The sequence below is a fragment of the Schistocerca americana genome, chromosome X (genome assembly GCF_021461395.2).
Source record: "Schistocerca americana isolate TAMUIC-IGC-003095 chromosome X, iqSchAmer2.1, whole genome shotgun sequence".
Taxonomy (NCBI): Eukaryota; Metazoa; Arthropoda; class Insecta; order Orthoptera; family Acrididae; genus Schistocerca; species Schistocerca americana.
In genome coordinates, this window is record NC_060130.1 from 768,111,196 (window position 1) to 768,136,345 (window position 25,150).

Consider the following 25,150-nt stretch of genomic DNA (forward strand, 5'->3'; position numbering starts at 1 on the left):
GGGTTTCAATTCTCTCCTTTAAAATCACGGGTGGTCCACTTCTGTCACTGTACTACGGTCCACCCCGATCCAGAGCTCTATCTCGATGCACAACGATTGTCTGTGGTCCCACAGCTTCGTTTCCTGGGTCTTCTTTTCGACAACAAGCTCACTTGGCTACCCCATATCAGACTTCTGAAGGTAGGATGTTTCCGTAAACTTAATGTCCTTCACTTCCTTGCCCACTCCTCTTGGGGTGCGGACCGCAGTCTCCTTCTCCGTCTTTATCATGCTTTTATTCTGTTTTGCTTGGACTATGGTTGTCAAGTTTATCGTTCAGCTGCTCCTTCCACACTGCACGTGCTGGATCCAGTCCACCATCGTGGTATCCGTTTAGCCACCGGTGCCTTCCTTACTAGCCCTGTCGATAGTCTCCTGGTTGAAGCTGGGATCCCCCCCCTTTCAGTTCGGCAATCCCAGCTACTGGTGTCTTATGCACTCGCTGTCCGTTCCTCTCCCACTCCTCCTTCCTATTCTATCCTGTTCTAAGACCATGGACGTCGCCCACCTGATTCCCGCCCTCTGGCGGGTTTACTGGTTGGCCTCCGCCTTGCGTCTCTTTGTCGTGATTTTCAGCTTCCTTCTGTGTCCTGTCTTCCTCGCTCTCTCCCCTCCACCCCCCCCCCCTCCCACTACCCCCCTTGGTTAGTTCCTCAGCCTCGAATTCGGATGGTCCAAGAGATTCCATCCCCCCGATGGTGTTCCGTTCCTTTTTCCGTCAAATTTTATGGGAGTTTCGGGATGCTGTTGTTACTTACACTGATGACTCTAAATCTGCTGATCATGTGGGATATGCCTTCACGTTCTCTGTTGGAACAGAAAATCATCTGCTGCCACCTACATGTGGGGGTGTTTACTGCGGAATTGATGGCAAAATTCCCAGGCCCTTACCTTTATTAAACAGTCCCAAACACAACCGCGTTTTGTTATGTACGGACTCAATAAGATGCCTTCTGGCTATTGACCGGTGTTTTTTTGTGCCATCCTTTGGTCTCTGCCATCCATGACCATCTCGCTGATATTCACCATGCTGCTTGTTCCGTTGACTTCCTTTGGGTCCCTGGCCATGTGAGTATCCCGGCTAATGAGCTCGCTGATCGTTTGGCTGGGAGAGCAGTCACTTACCCCTGTTTTCTGTAACCCCTCCTGCAGCGGATTTACGGCTTCACATCAAATCTCACTTCGCACAATCATGGGCCAACTCTTGGGAGGCTACTTCCCTGTCTAATAAACTTCGTGCGATTAAGGTGACACCAGGCCCATGGCATTCTTCCTTTCGCCTCTCCTGAAAGGACTCGACCACACTGTGTTGTCTCCACATTGGCCATACCAGGCTGACCCATGGTTTTCTTTTGCGTGATGAGCCTTCCCCACTTTGTGGTTGTGGAGCCTTCCAGTCAGAAGCCCACATTTTGGTTGAAGGCCCCCTTCTTTTGGCTCTGCATGCTACGTACAGACTCTGCAGCACTTTACCTTTGATGTTGGCTGATGATTCCCAAATGGTCGACCTGTTTCTCGGTTTTCTCCGAGAAAGTGGTTTTTATTCTCAGTTTTAAGGTTTTTCATCTCTCTCTGGTGTTGGGGCAGGGCGGTGAGTGTTGCGGTATCTCCCACTGCAAGCCGTGTCTGGAGATTCCCGACTCCCCTCCCTGGCCGAGATCCTCTTTTCTTCCCCTTTTACTCTGTTTTGATCATTTTTTTTTTTAGGATGGTTAGTCTCCTTTCCCATATGCACTTCTACATTCTAGCGGTTGCACTTTTTAAGTCGCACGTGGTCTTGCCTCTGCTGCTTCAGAGGTGGGATATTTCCTGCCTCTAGCATAGCGTTGGGTTCGCCCTCTTGCTGATTTACCTCATTTTGTTTTTGCCATTGACAACATGACTGCCCTTTTACATTTTTTAGCCTTTTCCCTTTTATAGTTCTGACTTTTCTGAGATGTCACACTATCGGAATGGACCACATTAGAAACAAGGGACTGATGACCTTGCTGTTTGGTCCCTTCAACCTCAACCGACCAACCAACCAACAAACTATTAGTTTCGTTACCTAAGAGCATATGGTGCCTTGTGCACAGCACAAGTTTAACACATCACAATCTTCTTAACCTTCCTTGGTTTTTTCCTCTGTTGTGGCACTGGTATTGGAATTTTTGGTAAAGAATCAACTGCACTGTGTAATGACTCTTCTCTACTGATAGGTACAATGAAAGTTTTAGTTGGTAACTAGATCATAAGATTGACTGGGGAAGTTGTTTCTATGATTTCTGTGACTTGATACGGACCTTTATAATTTGTTACAAATGTTTTGGTTTTCCTTTTTTGTGTGTAAGGATTGGTAACCAATGCCCACTGGCAGCACCTACTGTTGTTATAAATGTCATGCTTTATTATTGTTTTGTTCATTTTGTGTCTCTTGTGATTTAAAACATATGTTTAATGAATATCAGTGTTGTAGTCACAGGTTATTTATTACAGTGTTTCACTTAATTTACTGATAGTGTTGGTTTAAGGTGGTTGTTAGAAAATATTGTGCTTTCTATTAGGTTGGTGCACAAGTTTGTAGCATTTTTGTTTTGCATGTTGGTATTCCAGTTGCTATTGGTTTATTTATCGATTGTCATTTTTTATTTGTTGTTCACTGTTGCTATTTGATTTTACAAATTGTTATTTTGTCATCTGGAGATAGTGAGTGGAGCTGTGGACATTAGAAAATAGAGTGTCAAGTGGAGTAATCGGAACATTTCTGACATACTCTTCTCTTCCAGTTCAATAGAGAGCAGTGGAGGCAGCCAGAAACATTTGCACCATGTATGGGGGTAATGCCATTGGAAAGAGCATACCTAGGAAATGGTTTTCTCGTTTTAAAGAGGATCGTTTTGACGTTAATGACCCCTGACATTCAGGAAGACCTTCATGGTTTGATGAAGGTCGTTTAAACATATTAAGCCACTGCGATCCATGTTATTGTACTCAAGAACTGGCAAATGTGATGAACTGTGAACATTCCACCATCGTGTAACATTTGCATGCCGTGGGGAAGCTTCCAGAATTGGGTCTATGGGCAATGCAAGCTCTACGACAAAATCACAAAAATCAGCGGCTGGCCATATATGTATCATCAATTGGCTTGTGAACAACACTGACCATTCCTATCCTGTATCATTACAGGTGACAAAAAATAGTTTCTTTGTGCTAGCATAAGAGAAAGAAAGGAGTGACTGACCCCAAACAAAGCAGCAACTCACCATACAAAGACCTGCACACATCCTCAAAAGATAATTAATTGTATGCATCTGGTGGAACAGTGATGATGTGGGGTACTAGGAATTGCTTCCCCCAGGGTATAACCATCACTGCTGACATTTGTCAACAACTGAGATGTCTTGCAGATGCAATCCGAGAATGGTGGCTAGGAAGACTCCTGAAGTGTGCTACTCCATGGTAATGCTCACCTGCATTCTGGTAGACTGACAAAAATTGCTATACAGTAAATGGGTTGAGAAGTCATTCCACACCCACCTTATTCACCTGATCTTGTGTCCTCAGATTTTCATCTTTTCTGCTCACTATCGAACACATTCAAGGAACTCCCTTTCTGATTGATGACTGAAGCATCTGTTATGTGTATCTGTTGTGTTTGTTAAACTTATGAAGAAAGCTACGAGCTTATGCACCACTCTAATAGTTTTCATTCACTTCTAGTTCATTCACTGAAGTTCACTGAACATCTGTCATATTATTCTATGTCTGCCTGATGCCTGAAGTCAGCTGCACAATGTAGTGTCTTTTTTTTTAGTTTACTGTAAGGGTACTGTCATGTGTGATAAATGTAGATGTTGTCATAGGTTAATTAGTATGGGAGAAACATGTCAGGATTGAGGGTTGATGTTTCACTGAGATGAATGCAGTAGGGTAGCCACTAAAGTGCCAGGTGAGGCTCTCCCATGGTGTTGAATATTATGTAGTCAAGACAAGAAAATCGTGGATCAGAGAAGAACGATCTGTGCCATGAAGGCAGAATTAGAAATAGGATATTTTGAATTAGATAGGTTGAATGGGGAAAGACACAGTGGGAGATGGAAGGAGGTGTCAAGTAATAGGCAGAAGGATAAAACCCCAGAAATCACATTTCAGATTCCATTCAGTAATCTGTTTGACTTGTTACCTAAAATAGGAGAAGAGCCTCAACCAGTTCTTGAGTTAGTGTGGAGCAGACTTACAGGACTGACATTAAGGCTAGGTTTTTAGAAAAGTCATGCAGAAACAAAAAGTCTTGCTGCTAGGTAGCTGTTACGGTAGAAGTGTAGGTGAAATGCTACAGGAAAATCTAAGTACAGAATACCAGATCACAAGCATCAAGAAACATAATGCCCAGCTTAGCCAGGTGACAGAGAACATAGGGGTATTGTGCTGAGATTTTAGTGGTGAGGATAAAGTACTTACAGGAGGATGAGCAGGAAACAGTGTGACTAATGTGACTAATATGGCACTAGAGATGACCTGGAGCAAATAGGAGGAGTAGCAACAGCACACACTCGTGTGAGGTTTGTAGAGGTTTTACAGCACCAGGGCCAGCCCTAGGTTAGCATGTCTGTTAGCTGTGAATGGATTGCTTTTTACTTAAACAGTCTCATATCTGGGCCGTGTCTCTTAATGCAATTGAAAGATGGGGTACTCCAGTCATGGCCTGCACCTGAATAGGAGGGAGAAGGAAAGGTTACCTGAGCATCTTGTGAAAAGTGTAAGGGGGCAGGAGGGAGGGGAGGGGGCACAAGCACACGAGACAAAATCCCTGTAATTACTGGAGTCAAAGGGGCACATTTTTTAAAGGTTATAGTCAGGTTACAGACAGTGAGTAGTGAAAGAAATTAGAGGAGGGCAGGACCTTAATAAATGTAACAGTTTCCAGAAAAAAATTAATTTGTTTCATCAGAACATTAGTGTGTTGAAAAACAATATAGATGAGGTTCATGTATGCCTAGGAGAAGTTGAAAATTCTAGTTGTGCCTCTCTGAACACCTCATAACCACACAGGCGGGAAAGTTAAGTATTGGGGATTATAGACTAGCATCACTTTCGTGTAGAGTTAACATGGAAAAATTAGGAGCTGCAACATATGTAAAAGTTAGCTGCAAAGCGAAAAAATATTGAAACAAATAATTTTTGTGTTTATCAGACTGTAAAAGCATGCATTTGTGAGTTGTTACTGTAGAATGCGTCTCTGATTGATTGTAACAGTCTACACATTCCCACTAGGCAACTTGCATTTGCTTATGTTAAATCTAAATGTGTTTTTGCGCCACCTCTCCAACAAGAGGAAACATTTAATAGTTTGTGGTGATTTCAAGATAGATTTCTTAAAAGATACGAATGGGGAAAAATGAACTAGAATCATTATTTGGGTGTTTCAGTCTAATTTCAGTAGTCAATTTTCCAACTCTTACAGCAAGATGATAGTATGCTAAAACAATTAATGTAAACCCTATCATTAATAGACTATAAGATCATGAATTAATGAAAATAAACAGTATAGCTCTTCACAGCCCTGGGGCAGGTTCATACAAAGTAGCGATGCTTATTAATGAGACCAAGAAAAAATGTTTTAGTAATAAGCTTAAAGTGGTGTTATGGGATGAATTACATGTGGAAAGAGTTGCTAATGTCAGATTAAAGTTATTCCTTAGTAAAACTGTCAGTTTTTGAAAGCTGCTTTCCCGAAAAGTTATCCAGGAAATCCATTAAGAATTAAAAGCTCGTGTAAGTGGAAGAAGGAAATATATACAAGGACCAGAGTAAGTCAAGATCAGACATGACTTGCATACTACAAAAAATAGTGTAGTATTTTAAGGAAAGAAATAAAAATGTACAGAAGTATTTAAGTCTTGAGAGAAATAAATAATACAGATAATAAGACTAAAACTACATGGGGTATTGTCAAATAAGAGACAGGACAGCCAGCAGTGCACAAAATACCATAACAGTTACAGTTAAATAGAACAGCCCTTAAATAATAAAATATTGCTCATAGGTATTTTTGGTGATCCTTCCAAAGCATTTCATTATATGGACCACAGTACTCTCATGGTTTTATAGAATTGATGGTTTGATACACAGCTGGTTTGAATTAGACTGTAATAAACAAAATGCAAGATAATTTAAACAATGTTGGAAGGTTGGAAAATTGTAGGGACTGAGAAAAAGAAAACTAATCACAAAGGGAGTCCCACAGAGTTTAATCTTGGGTCCACTCCTACTCCTTACATATGTGAATGATCTCCCACTTAACATTCAACAAGCAGGATTGGTACTTTTTGCAGACAATAGTAGTGTTATAATAACCACATTAGAGAGAAAGCAACAGAAAAGATTGTAAATATTTCCTGAAGAATTAATAAATGGTTCTCAGAGAATCTGCATAAATAATGAAAAAAACATGATATATTCAGTTCTGTACAACTAATAGTCATACCAACAATTGATGTAGCACATGAACAGGAGCCATTAAGTAGAGTAGAATGCTCCAAATTTTTGGGTGTATACATCGATGAAAACTTCAACTGCAAGAAGGATATTAGTGAGCTTCTGAAACAAAAAGTTCTGCTACTTTTGATCTTTGTATAATTCATAATCTTAAAAACAGACAAAATAATCTCCTGACATATTTTGTATATTTCCACTCAATGTCTTATTGAATAATTTTCTGGGGTAACTCATCATTTTTAAAGAAAATTTGATTGCACAAAAGCAAGCAGTAAACATAATATGTGGTGGTTACCCACAAATGTCACTTAGGTACATCTTCTAGGAGATAGGCATTTTAACTGTGCCAGCACAATGCATATATCTGCTAATGAAATTCATCGTAAAGCATCCATCAGTTTGAGAAGAATACTGATGTCCATACCTACAAAAGCTAGAGGAGAAAAGACCTTTATTACACATTACTACAGCTGTCAGTGGCTGAGAAAGGGTTTCAATATGCAGCAAAAAAATTTTTGGTCATTGATTTAAAACTTAAAATTGTTTCTCCTGCACAACTCCTTCTGTTCCATTGATGAATTACTATTTAAAAACTGATAACCAGTTGAAAAAATTGGTTTGAACTGGTGTTGTGTGAGTATGACTAAACAAAACAGTGTGTTTATTAATGTTAGCACTAATCATGTATACATATCGATTTTACAATCCTGTAAACTGACTTGTTCCACAAAATTTTTATAAACAAAGTGTTCAAATGATCTACAGAACATGCAGCTAACTATAGGGAAAGACCAGCATTGGTGTGTACCTTGGAATTTTACACTAGCCACAAATTGGAAATATGTACCCCAATCTGTATTTAGGAAGTGTGTGGCGTGCAAATTATTCTCGGGACTGAGACCTGGCTGAACCCTGAGATAGGAAGTTCTGAAATATTTAGTGAGAGGTTGGAACGTGTATCGGAAAGACAGGTTAGACACCATAGGAGGTGGTGTCTTCATTGCAGTTGACAAAAATATTGTATCTACTGAGGTCGAAGTAGAGTGGGATTGTGAAGTTAACTGTACACGTTTAACAGGGCTAGGGGAAATAAAGTTAATTGTGGGGTGTTATTACTGGCCACCAGGTTCCACCGTGACAGTTCTAGAATCATTCAAAGGGAGTCTACATTCTGTATCACAGAAGTACCCGGATCATGCTATATTAGTCGGAGGCGACTTCAACCTACCTAGTATAGACTGGGATGTCTATGGATTCATTACAGGTGGTACAGACAAGCCGTCTTGTGAATTGCTTTTGAACACATTATCCGAAAACTGTCTTGGGCAGCTAAATCGTCAGCCAACGAGTAATGGAAATATTTTAGATCTGGTAGCCATGAACAGACCAGACCTTATCGACGGTGTCAGTGTTGTGACAGGGATTAGTGATCATGATGTTGTCATTATGACTATGGTTACAAAAGTTAAAAAGTCAGTCAAGAAGGCTAGGAGAGTATTCTTACTAGAAAGAGCAGATAAGCAGTTGTTAGCATCCCACTTAGCAAATGAATCGACTTCATTTACTTCCAGTATGATGGACGTGGAAGAATTATGGGCAAATTTTAAACACATTGTAAATCACGCATTAGACAAGTATGTGCCAAAAAAGTGGGTTACGGATGGAAAAGACCCACCGTGGTTTAACAGCGCAATTCGGAGAATGCTTAGGAAGCAAAGGCAGTTGCACTCGCAGTACAAGAAAGGTCAGGAGAATGACAGGCAAAAGTTAGTAGAGATTCATGCTGCTGTAAAAAGAGCGATGCGCGAAGCATACAACCGCAACCACCATCATGTCTTAGCAAAAGATCTTGCTGAAAACACAAGGAAATTCTGGTCTCACGTAAAATCGGTAAGCGGGTCGAAGGCTTCCATCCAGTCACTCACTGATCAGTCTGGCCTGGCAACGAAAGACAGCAAAACGAAAGCTGAAATTTTAAATTTAGCGTTTGAGAAATCTCATGCAGGAGGATCGTACAAACATACCGCCGCTTGAGTCTCGTACAGATTCCTGTATGGATGACATAGTGATAGACATCCCTGGGGCTGTGAAGCAGCTGAATGGGTTGAAAATAAATAAATTGGCAGGTCCTGGTGGGATTCCAATTCGGTTTTACAGAGAGTACTCTACTGCATTGGCTCCTTACTTAGCTTGCATTTATCGTGAATCTCTTGCCCAATGTAAAGTCCCAAGTGACTGGAAAAAAGCGCAGGTGACGCCTGTATATAAGAAGGGTAGAAGGACGGATCCTCAAAATTACAGACCAATATCCTTAACATCGGTTTGTTGCAGGATTCTCGAACGTATTCTCAGTTCGAATACGATGAATTTCCTTGAGACAGAGAAGTTGCTGTCCATGCATCAGCACGGCTTTAAAAAGCATCGCTCCTGCAAAACGCAACTCGCCCTTTTTTCACATGATATCTTGCAAACCATGGATGAAGGGTATCAGACAGATGCCATATTCCTTGACCTCCGGAAAGCGTTTGACTCGGTGCCCCATTGCAGACTCCTAACTAAGGTACGAGCATATGGGATTGGTTCCCAAGTATGTGAGTGGCTTGAAGACTTCTTAAGTAATAGAACCCAGTACGTTGTCCTTGATAGTGAGTGTTCATCGGAGGTGAAGGTATCATCTGGAGTGCCCCAGGGAAGTGTGGTAGGTCCGCTGTTGTTTTCTATCTACATAAATGATCTTTTGGATAGGGTGGATAGAAATGCGCGGCTGTTTGCTGATGATGCTGTGGTGTACGGGAAGGTGTTGTCATTGAGTGACTGTAGGAGGATACAAGATGACTTGGACAGAATTTGTGATTGGTGTAAAGAATGGCAGCTAACTCTAAATATAGATAAATGTAAATTAATGCAGATGAATAGGAAAAAGAATCCTGTAATCTTGGAATACTCCATTAGTAGTGTAGTGCTTGACACATTCACGTCGATTAAATATTTGGGTGTAACATTGCAGAGCGATATGAAGTGGGACAAGCATGTAATGGCAGTTGTGGGGAAGGCAGATAGTCATCTTCGGTTCATTGGTAGAATTTTGGGAAGATGTGGTTCATCTGTAAAGGAGACCGCTTATAAAACACTAATACGACCTATTCTTGAGTACTGCTCGAGCGTTTGGGATCCCTATTGGGTCAGATTGAGGGAGGACATAGAAGCAATTCAGAGGCGGGCTACTAGATTTGTTACTGGTAGGTTTGATGATCACGCGAGTGTTACGGAAATGCTTCAGGAACTCGGGTGGGGGTCTCTAGAGGAAAGGAGGCATTCTTTTCGTGAATCGCTACTGAAGAAATTTAGAGAAGCAGCATTTGAGGCTGACTGCAGTACAGTTTTACTGCCGCCAACTTACATTTCATGGAAAGACCACAAAGAAAAGATAAGAGAGATTAGGGCTCATGCAGAGGCATATAGGCAGTCATTTTTCCCTCGTTCTGTTTGAGAGTGGAACAGGGAGAGAATATGTTTGTTGTGGTACGGGGTACCCTCTGCCACGCACCGTATGGTGGATTGCGGAGTATGTATTTAGATGTAGATGTAGATGAACATAATGACTCAACATTTTTGAGGTTGTTCTATGAACATGTTTATTCACATGTTTGCTTATGGATGAAAGGGACTTGTCCATAACTTGCGAATGTGAAGTACATGGCACAGGTGTTTTATCAAATCATATAAGAAGATTGTACTCTGTTTAGTCAATAAAGTTGTGGTATGCCAAATTTGAGAATCAAATTATTCACCAATGCTGGAGCAAATGTAGTGGTCTGCTGGTCAGGGGTTGCCGTCAGATGCAAAAAAAAAAAAAAAAAAAAAAAAAGTAATCGTTACTTATCACTTATCCCCAATGTTATTATATCTGTATATTGAGCAAGCAGTGAAGGAAACAAAAGAAAAATTCGGAGTAGGTATTGAAATCCATGGGGAAGAAATAAAAACTTTGAGGTTCGCCGATGACATTGTAATTCTGTCAGAGACAGCAAAGGACTAGGAAGAGCAGTTGAACGGAATGGATAGTGTCTTGAAAGGAGGATATAAGATGAACATCAACAAAAGCAAAACGAGGATAATGGAATGTAGTCGAATTAAGTCGGGTGATGCTGAGGGAATTAGATTAGGAAATGAGACACTTAAAGTAGTAAAGGAGTTTTGCTATTTGGGGAGCGAAATAACTGATGGTGGTCGAAGTAGAGAGGATATAAAATGCAGACTGGCAATGGCAAGGAAAGCGTTTCTGCAGAAGAGAAATTTGTTAACATCGAGTATAGATTTAAATGTCAGGAAGTCGTTTCTGAAAGTATTTATATGGAGTGTAGCTATGTATGGAAGTGAATTGTGGACGATAAATAGTTTAGACAAGAAGAGAATAGAAGCTTTCGAAATCTGGTGCTACAGAAGAATGCTGAAGATTAGATGGGTAGATCATATAACTAATGAGGAGGTATTGAATAGGATTGGGGAGAAGAGAAGTTTGTTGCACAACTTGAGTAGAAGAAGGGATCGGTTGATAGGACATGTTCTGAGGCACCAAGGGATCACCAATTTAGTATTGGAGGGCAGCGTGGAGGGTAAAAATCGTAGAGGGAGACCAAGAGATGAATACACTAAACAGATACAGAAGGATGTAAGTTGCAGTAGGTACTTGGAGATGAAGAAGCTTGCACAGGATAGAGTAGCATGGAGAGCTGCATCAAACCAGTCTCGGGACTGAAGACCACAACAACTTATCACTAGCAGGGGTTCTGTTAAATGGGCATAAAATATCAAGTCCTGTCATTTCAGAGGGTTTTTATGCCTCTGGCAATCTTCGAAGAGGAATTCTTCTGTGGCTGAAATCGTCCCTCTGCACGCATGGTATACAGTTCTGAACATACTGATCCACATCATATTTTGTCATTCGCCACCAAAACTTTTTGGTTACCCTTATATTTGTCACTCTTTGACCACCATGACCCTGTCATGGCCATGTGCCTGTTGCAGTATTTAATTTCTCAGTGTCAACGGAACAACTGTGCGTGGTTGGCATGTTGTTGACTGCGTAGGATGCTCTATGTATTATGAACTGTAACTGTGACCTCAATGGCTGACAGTCTGCATTATTTGCCTCTGCTCTCTGCCAGTCGCTCACACTTTTCCCAAGTGCTTGTAGCACTGTGACCTTGTGCCTCAAAGTACCAATGTTCGTGCGTTTCTTTGCAGGTTTATGAGTGATTTCATGGCCATAAATTAAAAGCTCATCTTTTTGACCTGCTTGATACAGGGATTCTTGAAAGCCAATAGCCATTTCAACGAAGTGTGGTCTCTTACAACTTTGAATTTCTGTCCATACAAGTGACATTGAAAGTAAGTGATCCTATAGATCATAGCTAACATTTCCTCTTCTGTGGCAGAGTAATTGCATTCTGCTCTGTTTAGCTGTCGAGATGCTTATACTACAGGGTGCTGTTTACCACTGATATTCTGACTGAGAATGCAGTCAAGAGTGGTATTGCTAGCATCACAAGAAAGGCTTAATTCTTTGTCAAAATCGGGAAACACCAGTGTCGCATCTCCAATTAATGCTTTTTTTCAGTGCATGAAAGACACACTCACAGTCCATCAACCATGCAAATTTAATACCATTTTTCAGGAAATTATTTAATGGCTATTAAATTTGCCCCAAATTTTTAGCAGTAGTTACAGAGGCCAGAAAAGATTGTAACTGTTTTGTTGTTTGAGGGGCTGAAAATTCAGAGACTGCTCACACTAAATGAGTATCAGGTCATATACCCTCTTCACTAATAACATGGCCCCAAGTACTTGACATGAGTCTGTGCAAAAGTACATATCTCAATACTTAGCATAAGATGTACTGCCCATAGTCTACTGAATACTTGCTCCGACCATTTTACATGTTTGCTCATGCCTTGGATAATAAACCATAATATCATCGAGATATACCATACATGTTTTAGGTGTTACACCTTGTAAAACCCCCATCTAGCACTCTTTGATTTCGGCTTAAAAATGCACTAGCCACATTTCAGAGTCTGTGATCCTGAAAATGCCCTATATGGTGGTGACAGCTGTTATAGGTCTATCCTCTGGCACTTCCTCCATCTGGTGGTAGCCTCTCTGCAAATCTGTTGTGGAGAAGTATTTGCATCTGCCAAAGTTATCAAGCATCTCCACGATACAATTTATCAAGCGTCTCCACGATACAAGTTATCAAGCGTCTCCACGATACAGCACCAGTTTCATCACGTGGAAACGGCCCCTCCAAGCTCAACTGCATGCCATGAAAGATTGATACTGTCATGTCATTTAGTAAGAAAACCAGTCCCAAGAATTGCAGAACACCCTTCACTAATCCATGGCAATACCTCCATGTGCTTGAAAAAAATCTTAGCTCCAATGATAAATGTCAGCAGTGTTTCCCCAATTAACTTATCATTATCACCAACCTTACGTAACCTGTAAGTGCTGATCCTAGTCTCCTTCTACCCAAGAGATCTAGCACAATGACCGATAATATGCGCTCCTGTATCTATTAAAAACCTATGTTCCTTGTTACCAATCAAACTCCACAACCAGCATTCCATCTTTGCATTTACTCGTGCAGTACTACACTTTATTGGGAATGTTTTCCAACAGCTGATATGTTCCCATTGGTGTTTGATGAATGCTTTTGCTGATACTAATTTTCCTGTTTCTTATTCCTGCACTCCACACTTGTAGCCCTCTGCTTGGTGACAATACTGAGTGGGGTGGCACAGTGGTTAGCACACTGGACTCACATTCAGGAAAACAATGGTTCAAACCTGTCTCCGGCCATCCTGATTTAGGTCTTCTTCATGGTTTCCCTAAAGCATTTCAGGGGAATGCCGGGATGGTTCCTTTGGAAGGGCATGGCCGATTTCCTTCCCAATCCTTCCCTAATCTGAGCTTGTGCTCTGTCTCTAATGACCTCATTGTTGACGGAACGTTAAACACTAATCTCCTCCTCTTGGTGACAGTGTTGTTGGAAATGGCCCTCATGTCCACGCCTGTCACATTTTATTACTGAAGCAAATACATGACAGTCACCATGACCTTTAGTTGTTACATCTATTTCTTCTAACCATGTGGTCATCGTAATAGCTATAGCCAAATCAGGATGATCCCCTATCCTAACCCTACCTGACATTTAAGCGGTAATGCCGTACAAAAATACGTCGAGAGCCCTATTCTCAGCTTCGTAGTGTAACATTGTATTGACTTCTTAATTCTGCATTTACTCATACGTTTGGACATTGATATTTCATATCCTAACCGACAATCATTCAGTGGACTTGTTAAACTTCTGTCTTAATGTATTCAATTTCTCCCTAAAGAAGTGAGTACTATTCTGCTTAAGATACCACTGTTGTAACCCCTCAGCTAACTCATGGTAAGTAACATATTGCTTAACCTCTCCAATCAATCACATATTGACTGTATGAGAGCATGTTTCATCAGACAAATCGCCGAACTTGGCGATAGCTAAATGCAGCTAGGTCCTCTGTTGCCTTGCTAGAAAAAGGCATTATCAAATTTGCTTCCAAGGTAGTTTGGTGTACTGCCCGATGCAATCATTGAATGTCCACGATATTTTGGTGAACAACCATTCAGCCATCATCAGGTGGTACTGATGGAATGAGGGCTCTGCAGTGCACTCCCAGTATATATAACTGTGGGTCCCAAGCCTTGCAGGCTCCCTGCCATGCTTGGTGGTGGAGAGATGTGTGGGTGCAGCATTGGGGGGATCATCAGTTGTCTACCAGCTGCCATCTGCATTGCATCTTGCATGCAGATATTAAGATTTTCTTTGACTGAGCTAAGTATTGACTGCCATGCCTTACTTAGTTGGAAACCTGTGTCTCTCTTTATTAAATTATCCGTCGCACACATTACGATAGCTTCTTTAAAAATGGAGTCCCAAATAGTGTGATTATTGAAATACAGGGATGGATAATTTAATAAAAAGGTACACAGGTTTCCAATTAAGTAAGGCATGGGAGTCAGTACCTAGCAAAATAAAAAAAAAAAATGCAACATTTGCACGTAAGGTGCAATTCAGACGGCAACTGGTAGACATCTGAGGCTCCCCCCCCCCCCCCCCCCCCCCCAAAACCATCAAAGCCACACATTGTCCCCCCCCACCATGGAGCATAGCACAGAGCCTGTGAGGCCAGAACTCTGAACCTGTAGGAGACCCCTCATTCTATCAGTACCACCTGAGGATGGCAGAACGGTTGCTAGCCAGAATATCGTGGACATTCGATTCAATCCAGCAGTACACCCGAGAACCTTGGAAGAATCATATGCAGTGGGAAAGTCTCAGATCGCATACTATCAAATTTGCTATTGCAGTGTTGATAGAAAGAGAGGGTACATTTGATATAGTGTTAACTTCCTCAAGTTACCCTACTACTTGCTGCTTTTGTCATGTAGTAGCTCTGCCTGGTACCTGTAATGTTCTATTTCCCTGGTTTTCTGTTCAACAGCTAGGCATTGATAACCTTGTCATTAAGTACCCACTGCCCTCCTCTCTCTCTCCCTCCCTCCCTCCCTCCCTCTCTCTCTCTCTCTCTCTCTAAGTTGAGAAACCAACACTCTTTCAAACTGAAATAATACCATCGTAGTCAGGCTTGTGGTTAAAAACTTTCAGAACAGCTTTCCTAAGAAATTTTTGTAAATGGTTCAGCGGTGCTGATGCCTGGGTCCGTTGCTTGATGATGAGTTGACATACCGCCTACACATATGCTGAAACCCAGCTGTATGGCAAAAATTAATGCTCTTAGATTCCCCAGTGGAACCACTTGTGGAGGTGATCACGTGATTCTTTAGCATGATGATAATAATAGTAATTTAGTGTGCCTCTGTGAATGGCTGCAAGTTTTTCAATTGGACACCACTTCAGTGACTTGTGTGTCCCTAATATACTAGTTATCTAACCTTGGTAAGGGGACCTATAGTACCTGTAGTTTAATGTGGAATCTGAAACATATGTTATTCCTGGCAACTCCTCACAGTGTTTAGACGTGAAGGCTGGGTTAAAGGCAGAGTGAAAATGAGTGGGCAGTCAAGCTGAAACCTTCTGAACTTCTGCAATGGCACTATGCTACTCCACTGCAGGGAATGCCTGTCCTGTTTGGTATATGTCAGCATATGGCTAACAGTTAGGTACTGCTCTAAATGACACATGCAGATTAATAACAGGCTCCTTGAAGTAAACTCCAGTTGTATGGCTCTACCATCTTGCAGGAATTGCACCACCTCCTGTTCGAAGAGAAATAGTAGCAAAAAGGGAAAGAACAAAACTGGAGCAGGAAAAAACTTGTCCCGTGCATGGACAACAACCCTACCCACAATGACTAACATCAAGGAAAAGTTTCCTCACAACATCAGAGCAACTAACAGCCACTGATTAAGAAGCCAGGCTGCAACTATGGAGGATTGTGGTATACCACCCTCCCAGTTGGAAAAGATTTTCAGAATCTTTACCCTCTGGTCATGATGAGAATCAGCCAATCTGGAAGTCCTTGAACAGGTTGAGGTCAGGAATAGGCAGCTCATGGATTACCTGGCAAAATGAGGGTACGTCGAAGAAATCTTTACCCTCTGGTCATGATGAGAATCAGCCAATCTGGAAGTCCTTGAACAGGTTGAGGTCAGGAATAGGCAGCTCATGGATTACCTGGCAAAATGAGGGTACGTCGAAGAAAACAAAACTCAGTGTTGCTGCGGGGAAGAACAGACCGTTCAACATATGCTTCAGTGTCAACTGTGTCCAGCCACCTTCACAGATAACAAGCTTCACCAGGCAACAGAAAATGCACTGGAAGTGGCCAAATTTTGGTCAATGATTATATAAACTGTGTTGGTCTGTCAACAATTGTATAAATTGTGTTTTATGTGTTTCTGAGACAAAAATATAAACAGTTGATAACTGCTGGATGGTCATTGGTGCATGTGGACGTGCTGCAATACATCTCTCCTCTGCATCCCACACACACTTTATGGGCTTCAAGGCGGGGAATGGGCAGAGCAGTGTGTTTGCTGATTCTAAGAGCTCCTCCACTTGCACAGTTCATTGCAGTTCTGCACTGTCTCACATAAAAATGAGGTCGGGGCAAAATGCACCCCCGAAAAAATGCACGTGGGAAAGGAGTACAGTGTCACAATAATGTTTACTAGTGAGTGTACTGTGTTCAAACAGTTGGAGTTCAGTATCACCATGCAACATTTGCAACACCTTGCCATGACATCCAGACCACCAAAGTGATGTGATGATGATTGACAGTGTTCTTGGGTGTATGATGTGTTCCCGCTTCTTGCCATCTGAGGATATGTCCAGAATCATATTGTGCATTTGGTCCTGACGTCATTTTTATGGATGAAAATGTGTGACTGCATCGAACTGCATATGTGGAAGCGCTCTTGGAACAAGAGTGTATTAGGTAAATTGACTGGGCATCCGTTCCCCTGACTTAAATCCTATTGAGCACATATGGAATGCAGAAGGCACCTCATTAAGAGGAATTATATTGAACAGCAATACAAAATCAAAACTGACAGTAACAGCTCTTTGACTCTAATTGAAGGATTTTAATTTTTTGATAAAATGACTGGAATCTTTAATATAAGTTTCCATTTTTCCTATAAATGGCTGTAAGAGAGTGGCCAAATGTTTGGCAGTCCCATGGGTTGTGGACAGTCAATAGTGCTAACAATAGGTCATAGCAGATGCCAGGTTTTTGAATTTTTGGTAAACCACACAATCATGATGGCAACACATCTGATTTTATGAGCTCATTCATGATCTTAAGAACATAAGTTGTGGCATCTCTCTCAAGTTCTCTGTATCTTCCTGTTTTAAATATGTCCCTAACCTCACTCAGTAGTCTTCTCTCTGGCATTCCTCTTACCTGCTGGAATAATTAGAATGTTTTGATCAGAATCTAAATCTGAGAGCTTACATATCTTGTTTCATTAAGATTGTTCTAGGTGGTTTGCTCCTAAGCAATATACAGGCTGATTGCATGCATACTTCATCTGTAGCTGGTTGAGGTAAAAAGCGGATTCCAGCTTTGATATTAGCAACAGTGTCCTCTGTTGGTATTCAAGATGATACTATCCCATAGTTTCCTCCTTTGGCAAGCACATCTATAACATTCTTAGACAGAACCCTGTCCTGCCAAATAATGACATTATGACCCCTATCTGAAGGTAGGAAAGTCACTCTCATCTTTTGCAAACTACCAATTCTCTTCTTCTCTTTATTAATTGAAATTGCAGGATATAGTTCAGTGGTTTGGTACATTAAACTATCGATCTTGTCACAAATATCTACTAAGGAAAATGTGTAGCTCCACTATTTTACAGTTCACAGCAGCCAGGTCATGTCACATGTGATATGTGCATTCTTGGAGCAGCGTTGCCTCTATGCAATTATAGATCCAGTGGGCAGCTATGGAAATGAAGTTATCTTTCTTGTGTATCAGGCAAGTAATACATGACATACTGCAAAAGGGTGCCACCTTTCTGAAATGCAGATCTCTTCCTGCTCTTGTGCCACTTCTTCCAGCACACCATGTACATCCACAGACACTATGGACAGCCAGTAGATGATTGCTGTCAGCTGCGCACTACTTCAAATGAGCCGTGTATGCGCGAACATGAATATTCTTCCACCAATGGGCTAAAAATATGACACACACACACACACACACACACACACACACACACACACACACACACACACACACACGGGCGGGGCAGGAGAGAGAGAGAGAGAGAGAGAGAGAGAGAGAGAGAGAGAGCACTCTGCACCATAAATTGGACAGTTACTTTCAGTGCTGGCAGTTAGCTCAGTACAGTACTCTGAAGATCACTTCTGATTTAGTTGTCATAGTCACTATTCGTGGAGAACTACAACCAGTAACAGTGTGTCTAGAAACATTACTATCAGTTATACTTATGAGATTGTAGATTCTCAAGAGACAGAAAAGTTAGTTAGCTACCATTGTATTAGGTATAGCATGCAACAACTGCCGTAGGGAACTGTGGCAAGAAAAAATTTTTTTGCTACCATGAATGTTAGAGCTGAATTAAGAGTAGCATTCAATTAGTACATTCACAACAGTCTTCAACCCCAAAAATTTTGTTATAAGGGTGTTTCTGGAGTGCCAACTCTTCCCCAATGCAAGCTCCATAGGACCCATTGGTGTGACTCAGTGACTTTAGGCACAGCAGTCTCACAATGTCATGAACTGACTGTTGCTTGGATATGTCTAAACAGTTCAGCTTGCTGAGCTTGAAATAGCTATCTGAGCTTTTGTAACTTCTGGTGATATCTCCAGCATTGGAAGACAAAATATTAGGCAGAGAAACATGCCCTGGACTGTGGTCGAATGCCCACGAAAGAAAAATCGACAAGGACAAAAATAACAGCTGTGAAAGTGTGCATGGTGTGATTAAAAAACCTTATGGTTTGCTGATGACATTGTAATTCTATCAGAGGTAGCAAAAGAGTTAGATGAGCAGTTGAACAGAATGGATAGTGCCTTGAAATAGGAATATCAACAAAGGTAAAGTATGGGTAACAGAATGTAGCTGACTTAAAGCAAGTTATGCTGATATAATTAGATTAGTAAATAAGTTACTAAAAGTAGTCTGAGTTTTGCTATTTGAACAGCAAAATAACTTGATGATGGCCAAAGTAGGGAAGATATAAAATTCAGACTAGCAATAGCAAGAAAAGCATGTCCAAAAACAGGAATTTGCTAAGATCTAATATAAATTTAAATGTTAGCAGAGATTTGCTGAAGATATTTGTATGGGGTGTAGCTTTGTACAGAAGTGAAATGTGGATGACAAACAGTTCAGACAAGGATAGAGTGGAAGCTTTTGAAATATGATGCTACTGGTGAATGTTGAAAATTAACTGGATAGATTGAATAACTGTGAGATGGTACTGAACTGCATTGGAGGGAAAGCAGAAATTTATGGCACAATTTGACTAATAGAAGGGATCAGTGAATAGGAAACATCCTAAGATGTCAAGAAATTGTCAATTTGGTAATAGAAGGAAGTGTGAGGGTTAAAAATTGTAAAAGCTTGGATACAGTAAAAATTGTAAAACTTGGATGCAGTAAGCACATTGAAATGGAGGTAGGTTGTAGTATCTATGCAGAAATGAGGCTTACACAGGATAGACTATAATGGAGTGCTGCATCAAACAAATCCTCAGTCTGACCGCAACAACAATAATGTATTCTAATAGTCTAATTCAATTTTACTACAGAGTGGTTAAAGTTAATGGATTTGGCCCTGACAGAAGCAGCATTTGGGATCACCAGCTTCATGACTACAATCAGGTCCTTGCTTGTTTCAGCTGGTGAAGGCAATGGGCAGTCTTCTACTGTCCATCATGCTCTTCACCTCCCTCCTGTGTTTCTGGGTGTTATGTTGCTCTGACAGAAGCCAGACTCCTTCTGACCTTGCCTCACACTGTTTCTCCCCTTCTTCACAGCCCTTTCTCTCTCTCTCTCTCTCTCTCTCTCTCTCTCTCTCTCTCTCTCTCTCTCTCTCCCCCCCCCCCCCCCCCCTCATCTTGTGCAGCTAAAATTCTTTCCCTTCCACTTGTTTCCACTAGATGTATCAGGCTGGTTTATGGATGAGTCAAAAGGTGGATGAGGGCCACAATGTCACAACATTATGATGCAAATGTCACAAAAATGGTGTCAGTGTGCCAGTTACATTGGATAGAATGATGAATAGTCAGATTTAATGTAAGATTTTCAGTAAAAAATAAGTAAAGATGCATAGAAACTATATCTTGAGTATGTAGTGCTGCAATATGCAAAAAATAAATGCATCTGAAAAGAGAGATGCTCCAGATAGGGGGATAGCTACGTACACTAGGTATTGTATAGTAACAGAGACTTATGGATAGTGAATTGAACATTTGTAACAAAAAAAAATGGGGGGAAGTTAAGTCAGCCTGTGGAACGTGCATCATTTTTATCTATCTATTGAAAGTAGAAAAGTATGTTTGTCAGAACAATTGTGAAATCAGGTAAGTCATCACACATTAAGGAAAGATAAGCTTTTAATTTTCATATCAAGGGTACTATATGTCTTCAGAGCTTCCATAGTTGACTGCACTGTGTGTGTGCTCTTGCAGTCCTTATGTGTTTGGTGTAAGACATGAAAAGACTGTGCAGTCATAGAAAACTCCATAAACAGGTGAAACAATTAGTTCCTGTCCAGAGGACAATAAATAAATAAATAAATAAAAATATTTGTTGATCACTGCAAGTAGTCAACACTACTGTACACCTACCAGCCATCTATTGTCTGAGGTTATTGATAAATTTCTTGGGAACATTTTGCAATTCTTCAAAAAGACCGTTCTCCATTTATGAAATGATCAAGAGAGATGCTGTTTAATTGCAATAAGTCTTCGAAGTGGATCCAAAATATAATGAGTTTCAAATCCAGGTTCAGGCTGATCTCAGCATTTGAATGCTACCTTCTAAGTCGACCAACCTGATTTTCATAGTCTCTTCTCCATTGCCTCTTCAGTAGCACATCAGTCTGTAGTTGGGAAGCTGCAAATCTTAATGAGCACTGGATGGTGTTTGCTCAGAAATTTACACACCACCATAATTTTGGTTTCATCTCCTCACATGCTTATTATCCTTAGGGTCCTATTGCTTGGACGACGACTAGTTTCTTAATGTTGTAGGAAAGAATTCATCAGATAAATTGTAATGTTATTGAAGTACAATTATTAGAAACACTGTTCAAGAATCTATAACAGGTCCAACAAATAATCAAAAGAAAAACAATAAGTATGGCACAGAACACTTCACATTTACACCATACATCATAGAAAAGGTACTGCCTTGCAGAACTTCCTCAAAGAAAGACACAAGGCATCATTTCTCTCAGCACAATCCTTAACAAAAGTCATCACACTCAACAATCAGTTGTTCCAGTGACAATGGCTCTTTTGACCCACCTACCATCCACAACACTATGCAGTCAAATATTGACAACGTGAATTAAAGAAAACACTCGTAAGTTATTAGGCATCAACATTAGTGAGTTTTCAAGGATGCTGATAAACATATTTTCACAAACAGACTGTACGTAGTTAATGTGTGAGTAAGCACAGGGAGCAGATCCAACATAGGTGTTACATATTTACTCACTCAACCAGGACTCAGTGCAGACTGCCAATTTTAAGTGTGTCTGATTATTTAAAGACAGAAGTATGAACAAACTTATTTTAGAAACTACACAATCATATGAAAAATGCTAGGCTATATTTTGATTCTCAGGATGGACTAGAAATATTGACAAGAATTTGGTTTGTGAAATATGCAGTGATCTACGAATTAGGAAAGTTTGTGGTACCATTTTGTGCATTCACATTAGGAACACACCATATAGAAAATTATGGTATATCATGCAAAATTCTTAATGGCTTATTCAATTAATGAAGAATGTCATCTTGTCTGTAAAGATTATGACAACAAAAGTATAATATCAAAGTTTGGAAGCTAACAAGGGTATAAGCAAAATCTGCAATGGAAAATGTGGCTACTTCAGAACTTTCATGTTAATTATTTATAAGTTAATTGATTCCACAGAATTTTAACAACTTCATTGAAAAGTTTGAATGCTAGTCTTTACAATGAGAGATGTCAGTTTCACCAAATGCATCTACTAACTCAAAAGGTTTTCTACATTACAGACTGTAGTAGAATTTTTAATTTGGCATAATTTCTAGTAAACACGGTTTTAAACAAAACTAATTACATTTTGCAGTCAGATAAACTGAGACTACAACTGTAATAATGAAACAGAATGAAAACTGATTTAAATAAGAAATGGATAGATTCATGGCTACATCACATATGGCTAATACAGAAAATGAAAACCAAATAACTCTTGGAGACAGAAAAAAATTAGTTGTAGTTGGGGTGTAACTAGAACAGATGGGAAATGCCAACTTGCTTTGTCTCAGCCTTCATCCTTCTTGCCCATTATCCAATAATTTAACTCCTTCAGCACACTGTCAGCCATAAAATCAAAAGAATTTCCACTGACATGAGCATATACCAGAGAAAAATGTTGGAAGGTATCATCCCTTTACCTTAATGGTTAAAAGAACCGTCTTGGATTATGTGGAAATCTTACATCCTCCAGTGCTGATTTGTGTCCCCAGTATCAGTCCACCAGCGTCGTACTGGGATGTTTTGCACATAAATTTAGAGTTTATCATCATCATCATCATGTTGTGTGGTGTATCGGGGTCGTGTAACCAATGCCGTGTAAATTTTAAGCAGTGGCCTGTTATCTAAAATGTGAAACGGCAGTGAATATCTGTAACACCACGGCAATTTGCATTTCTGTAGTTTCTAACCGTAATGAAGAAATTCAGATTTTCTCAAGGCAATGAAACGGTTTTTAATATCATGTCCTACGAAATTAAAATAAGGAAACTGCAAGGAGTTAGGTTTCACTCAGTTTGAAATATTTGAAGATGACAATGTAATTTGATTGCTAAAGATGTTCAGGGTTAGTTTTTAATCATTCATGAATTGTGTTACAGGTACAGAAGATACTGAAAGAACTGCTTTCAAACCCTGTAAGTATAATATAAATTTTCATTGATACTTTTTATATTTCAACAAAACTTCCAAAGTAGTTAGCAATAACATGTCCACAGTTGTATCTGAACTGGAAGTATTTACTATTTATAATGCGTTGAGTGATAAATTTGTTTGTTCTGCTAAATTACAGCATTCAACATAATGATAAAAATATCTGGATGATATGAAGTGATATAGTGACTTCACAGTGGCATTGTGTAGTAAGGCATGTACTTACATTAAGAAATAATTAATATCATGTACCTCATGGAATAAACACTATAAATACTATCAAAATTTAGTATTTGCTTTCTGGCTCATATGACTTCCATTTCCACCTGTTACCTTTTATGAGGTAGGTAAAAACATTGGAATAAATATGATGATATATGTGAAACCTGGGACACTATGTAAGGTACATGTGACTAATTTACTTTATATTGCAGATTAAGTACTTGACAATGCACAAATTATTAGCATCAAGGAACTGTGCGTTATCTCAAGCTTTAAGAATTCAGTGACCACATGCTGTAAACAGTTCTCTAAATGTTGTGACATTGCACTAAAAATGGGCTGGATGTGTTGATGCACATGATGTGTGCAAGAGTACATAAAGCTACAATGGTAGTTGATGGTGAACTGTGATGGACTAATTGCCAACCAACCGGATCTTAGACCTGTTAAATGGGTGACATATCAAGTGAACAGTAGTGTCAGTTATAGCTGCAGACTCTATATAGAATCACATAGGTATCCCATCAGGCCTAGTCACCCTTCCTCTATTAAATAATTTTAACTAATTTTATGTTCCACTGTCACTTGTTTGGATAACCGTCATTTTGGCATTTGTAGATGATCTGAAGGCAGAATCACAGTACCACCTTTCTTAGTTAAACAATTTTGGAAAAATGAATTTCATATTTTGGCTTTCTCTCAGTCATCCTCCATTTCGATGCCATTATGGTCTCTGAATGTCTGGAGAAGTAGCTTTGATCTGTTTCCTGACTTAAAATAAGACAAAAACTACTAGGGATTTCCTGCCAGATCGGTAGATAGAATTTCGAATTCATTTAATGCTTTATGCATAGCTCTTCTGACCGTCTGGCAGTCTGTCTTGATCCAATTTTGGTTTGTCTAAAGGACTTTGACTATATTTGAATCTGTGATATAGCTCTCATTGCTTTCAGAGCAGCTTTCTAACATGGCTGTCGAAGTATTGTGGGTCTTCATCCCTCACAATTTTACCCAACTACAAACTTGTCTAAGGCAATTGTAAAATACGCTTGAACTTAGACATTTATGCTTAAAATTTTCAATCTCACAGGAGAACATTTGATGTTGACTGCTAAGGTATAAGAAATCTGTTTCTTGTACTCTTACCGAACAGAAATATCATCCAACCTTTCTTTACATTCCTACTAATACCCCTGACCTTATGATCACCAATTCCTTGCTTTACCCTGAGTTGAAAAGTTCAGGCATGCTTGTAACCAGGAGATCTAAGATATTACACTCTCATCTCAGTTCTCTGATTAACTGCACAACATAATTTTTGGATATGGAGTTTAAACCAATTTCACCTTATTCCCTATCCCTACTATCAGCCATAATCACTAGAGTCTCCCAATCTATAAACATTCATTTTATTCAGAACTGATGTTCATTGCCAAAATCAGTATGAAATGGGATCCCCAAGGGTGTGAGTACCCTCTTGTATTCATTGTGGAATGGAAGTAAACTGTCTCCAAACGTCATATTGAGTAATTTCTTACCATGCTTTAAACATACATTGTGTTAGTTTCTTGAAGGCGAGTCTGAAAGTATGTTTTCCCACTGCATCCCAGAATGCATTATTGATGACAAAATGACATTTGATACCCTGGTCATGAAAGGCATAAAAACAGGATTTACCATTC

The 25,150-nt window shown here is 40.0% G+C and overlaps 1 protein-coding gene across 1 annotated transcript in view; it reads left to right on the forward strand.

Annotated features, from left to right (window-relative positions):
- The window catches only part of LOC124554690 (protein artemis-like), a 182,331-nt gene that overhangs the window by 141,504 nt on the left and 15,677 nt on the right, over nt 1–25,150 (forward strand). The window contains exon 5 of the mRNA XM_047128317.1: nt 23,195–23,230. Coding sequence (XP_046984273.1) covers nt 23,195–23,230 — 36 coding nt within the window. The remainder of the gene's footprint in view (nt 1–23,194; nt 23,231–25,150) is intronic.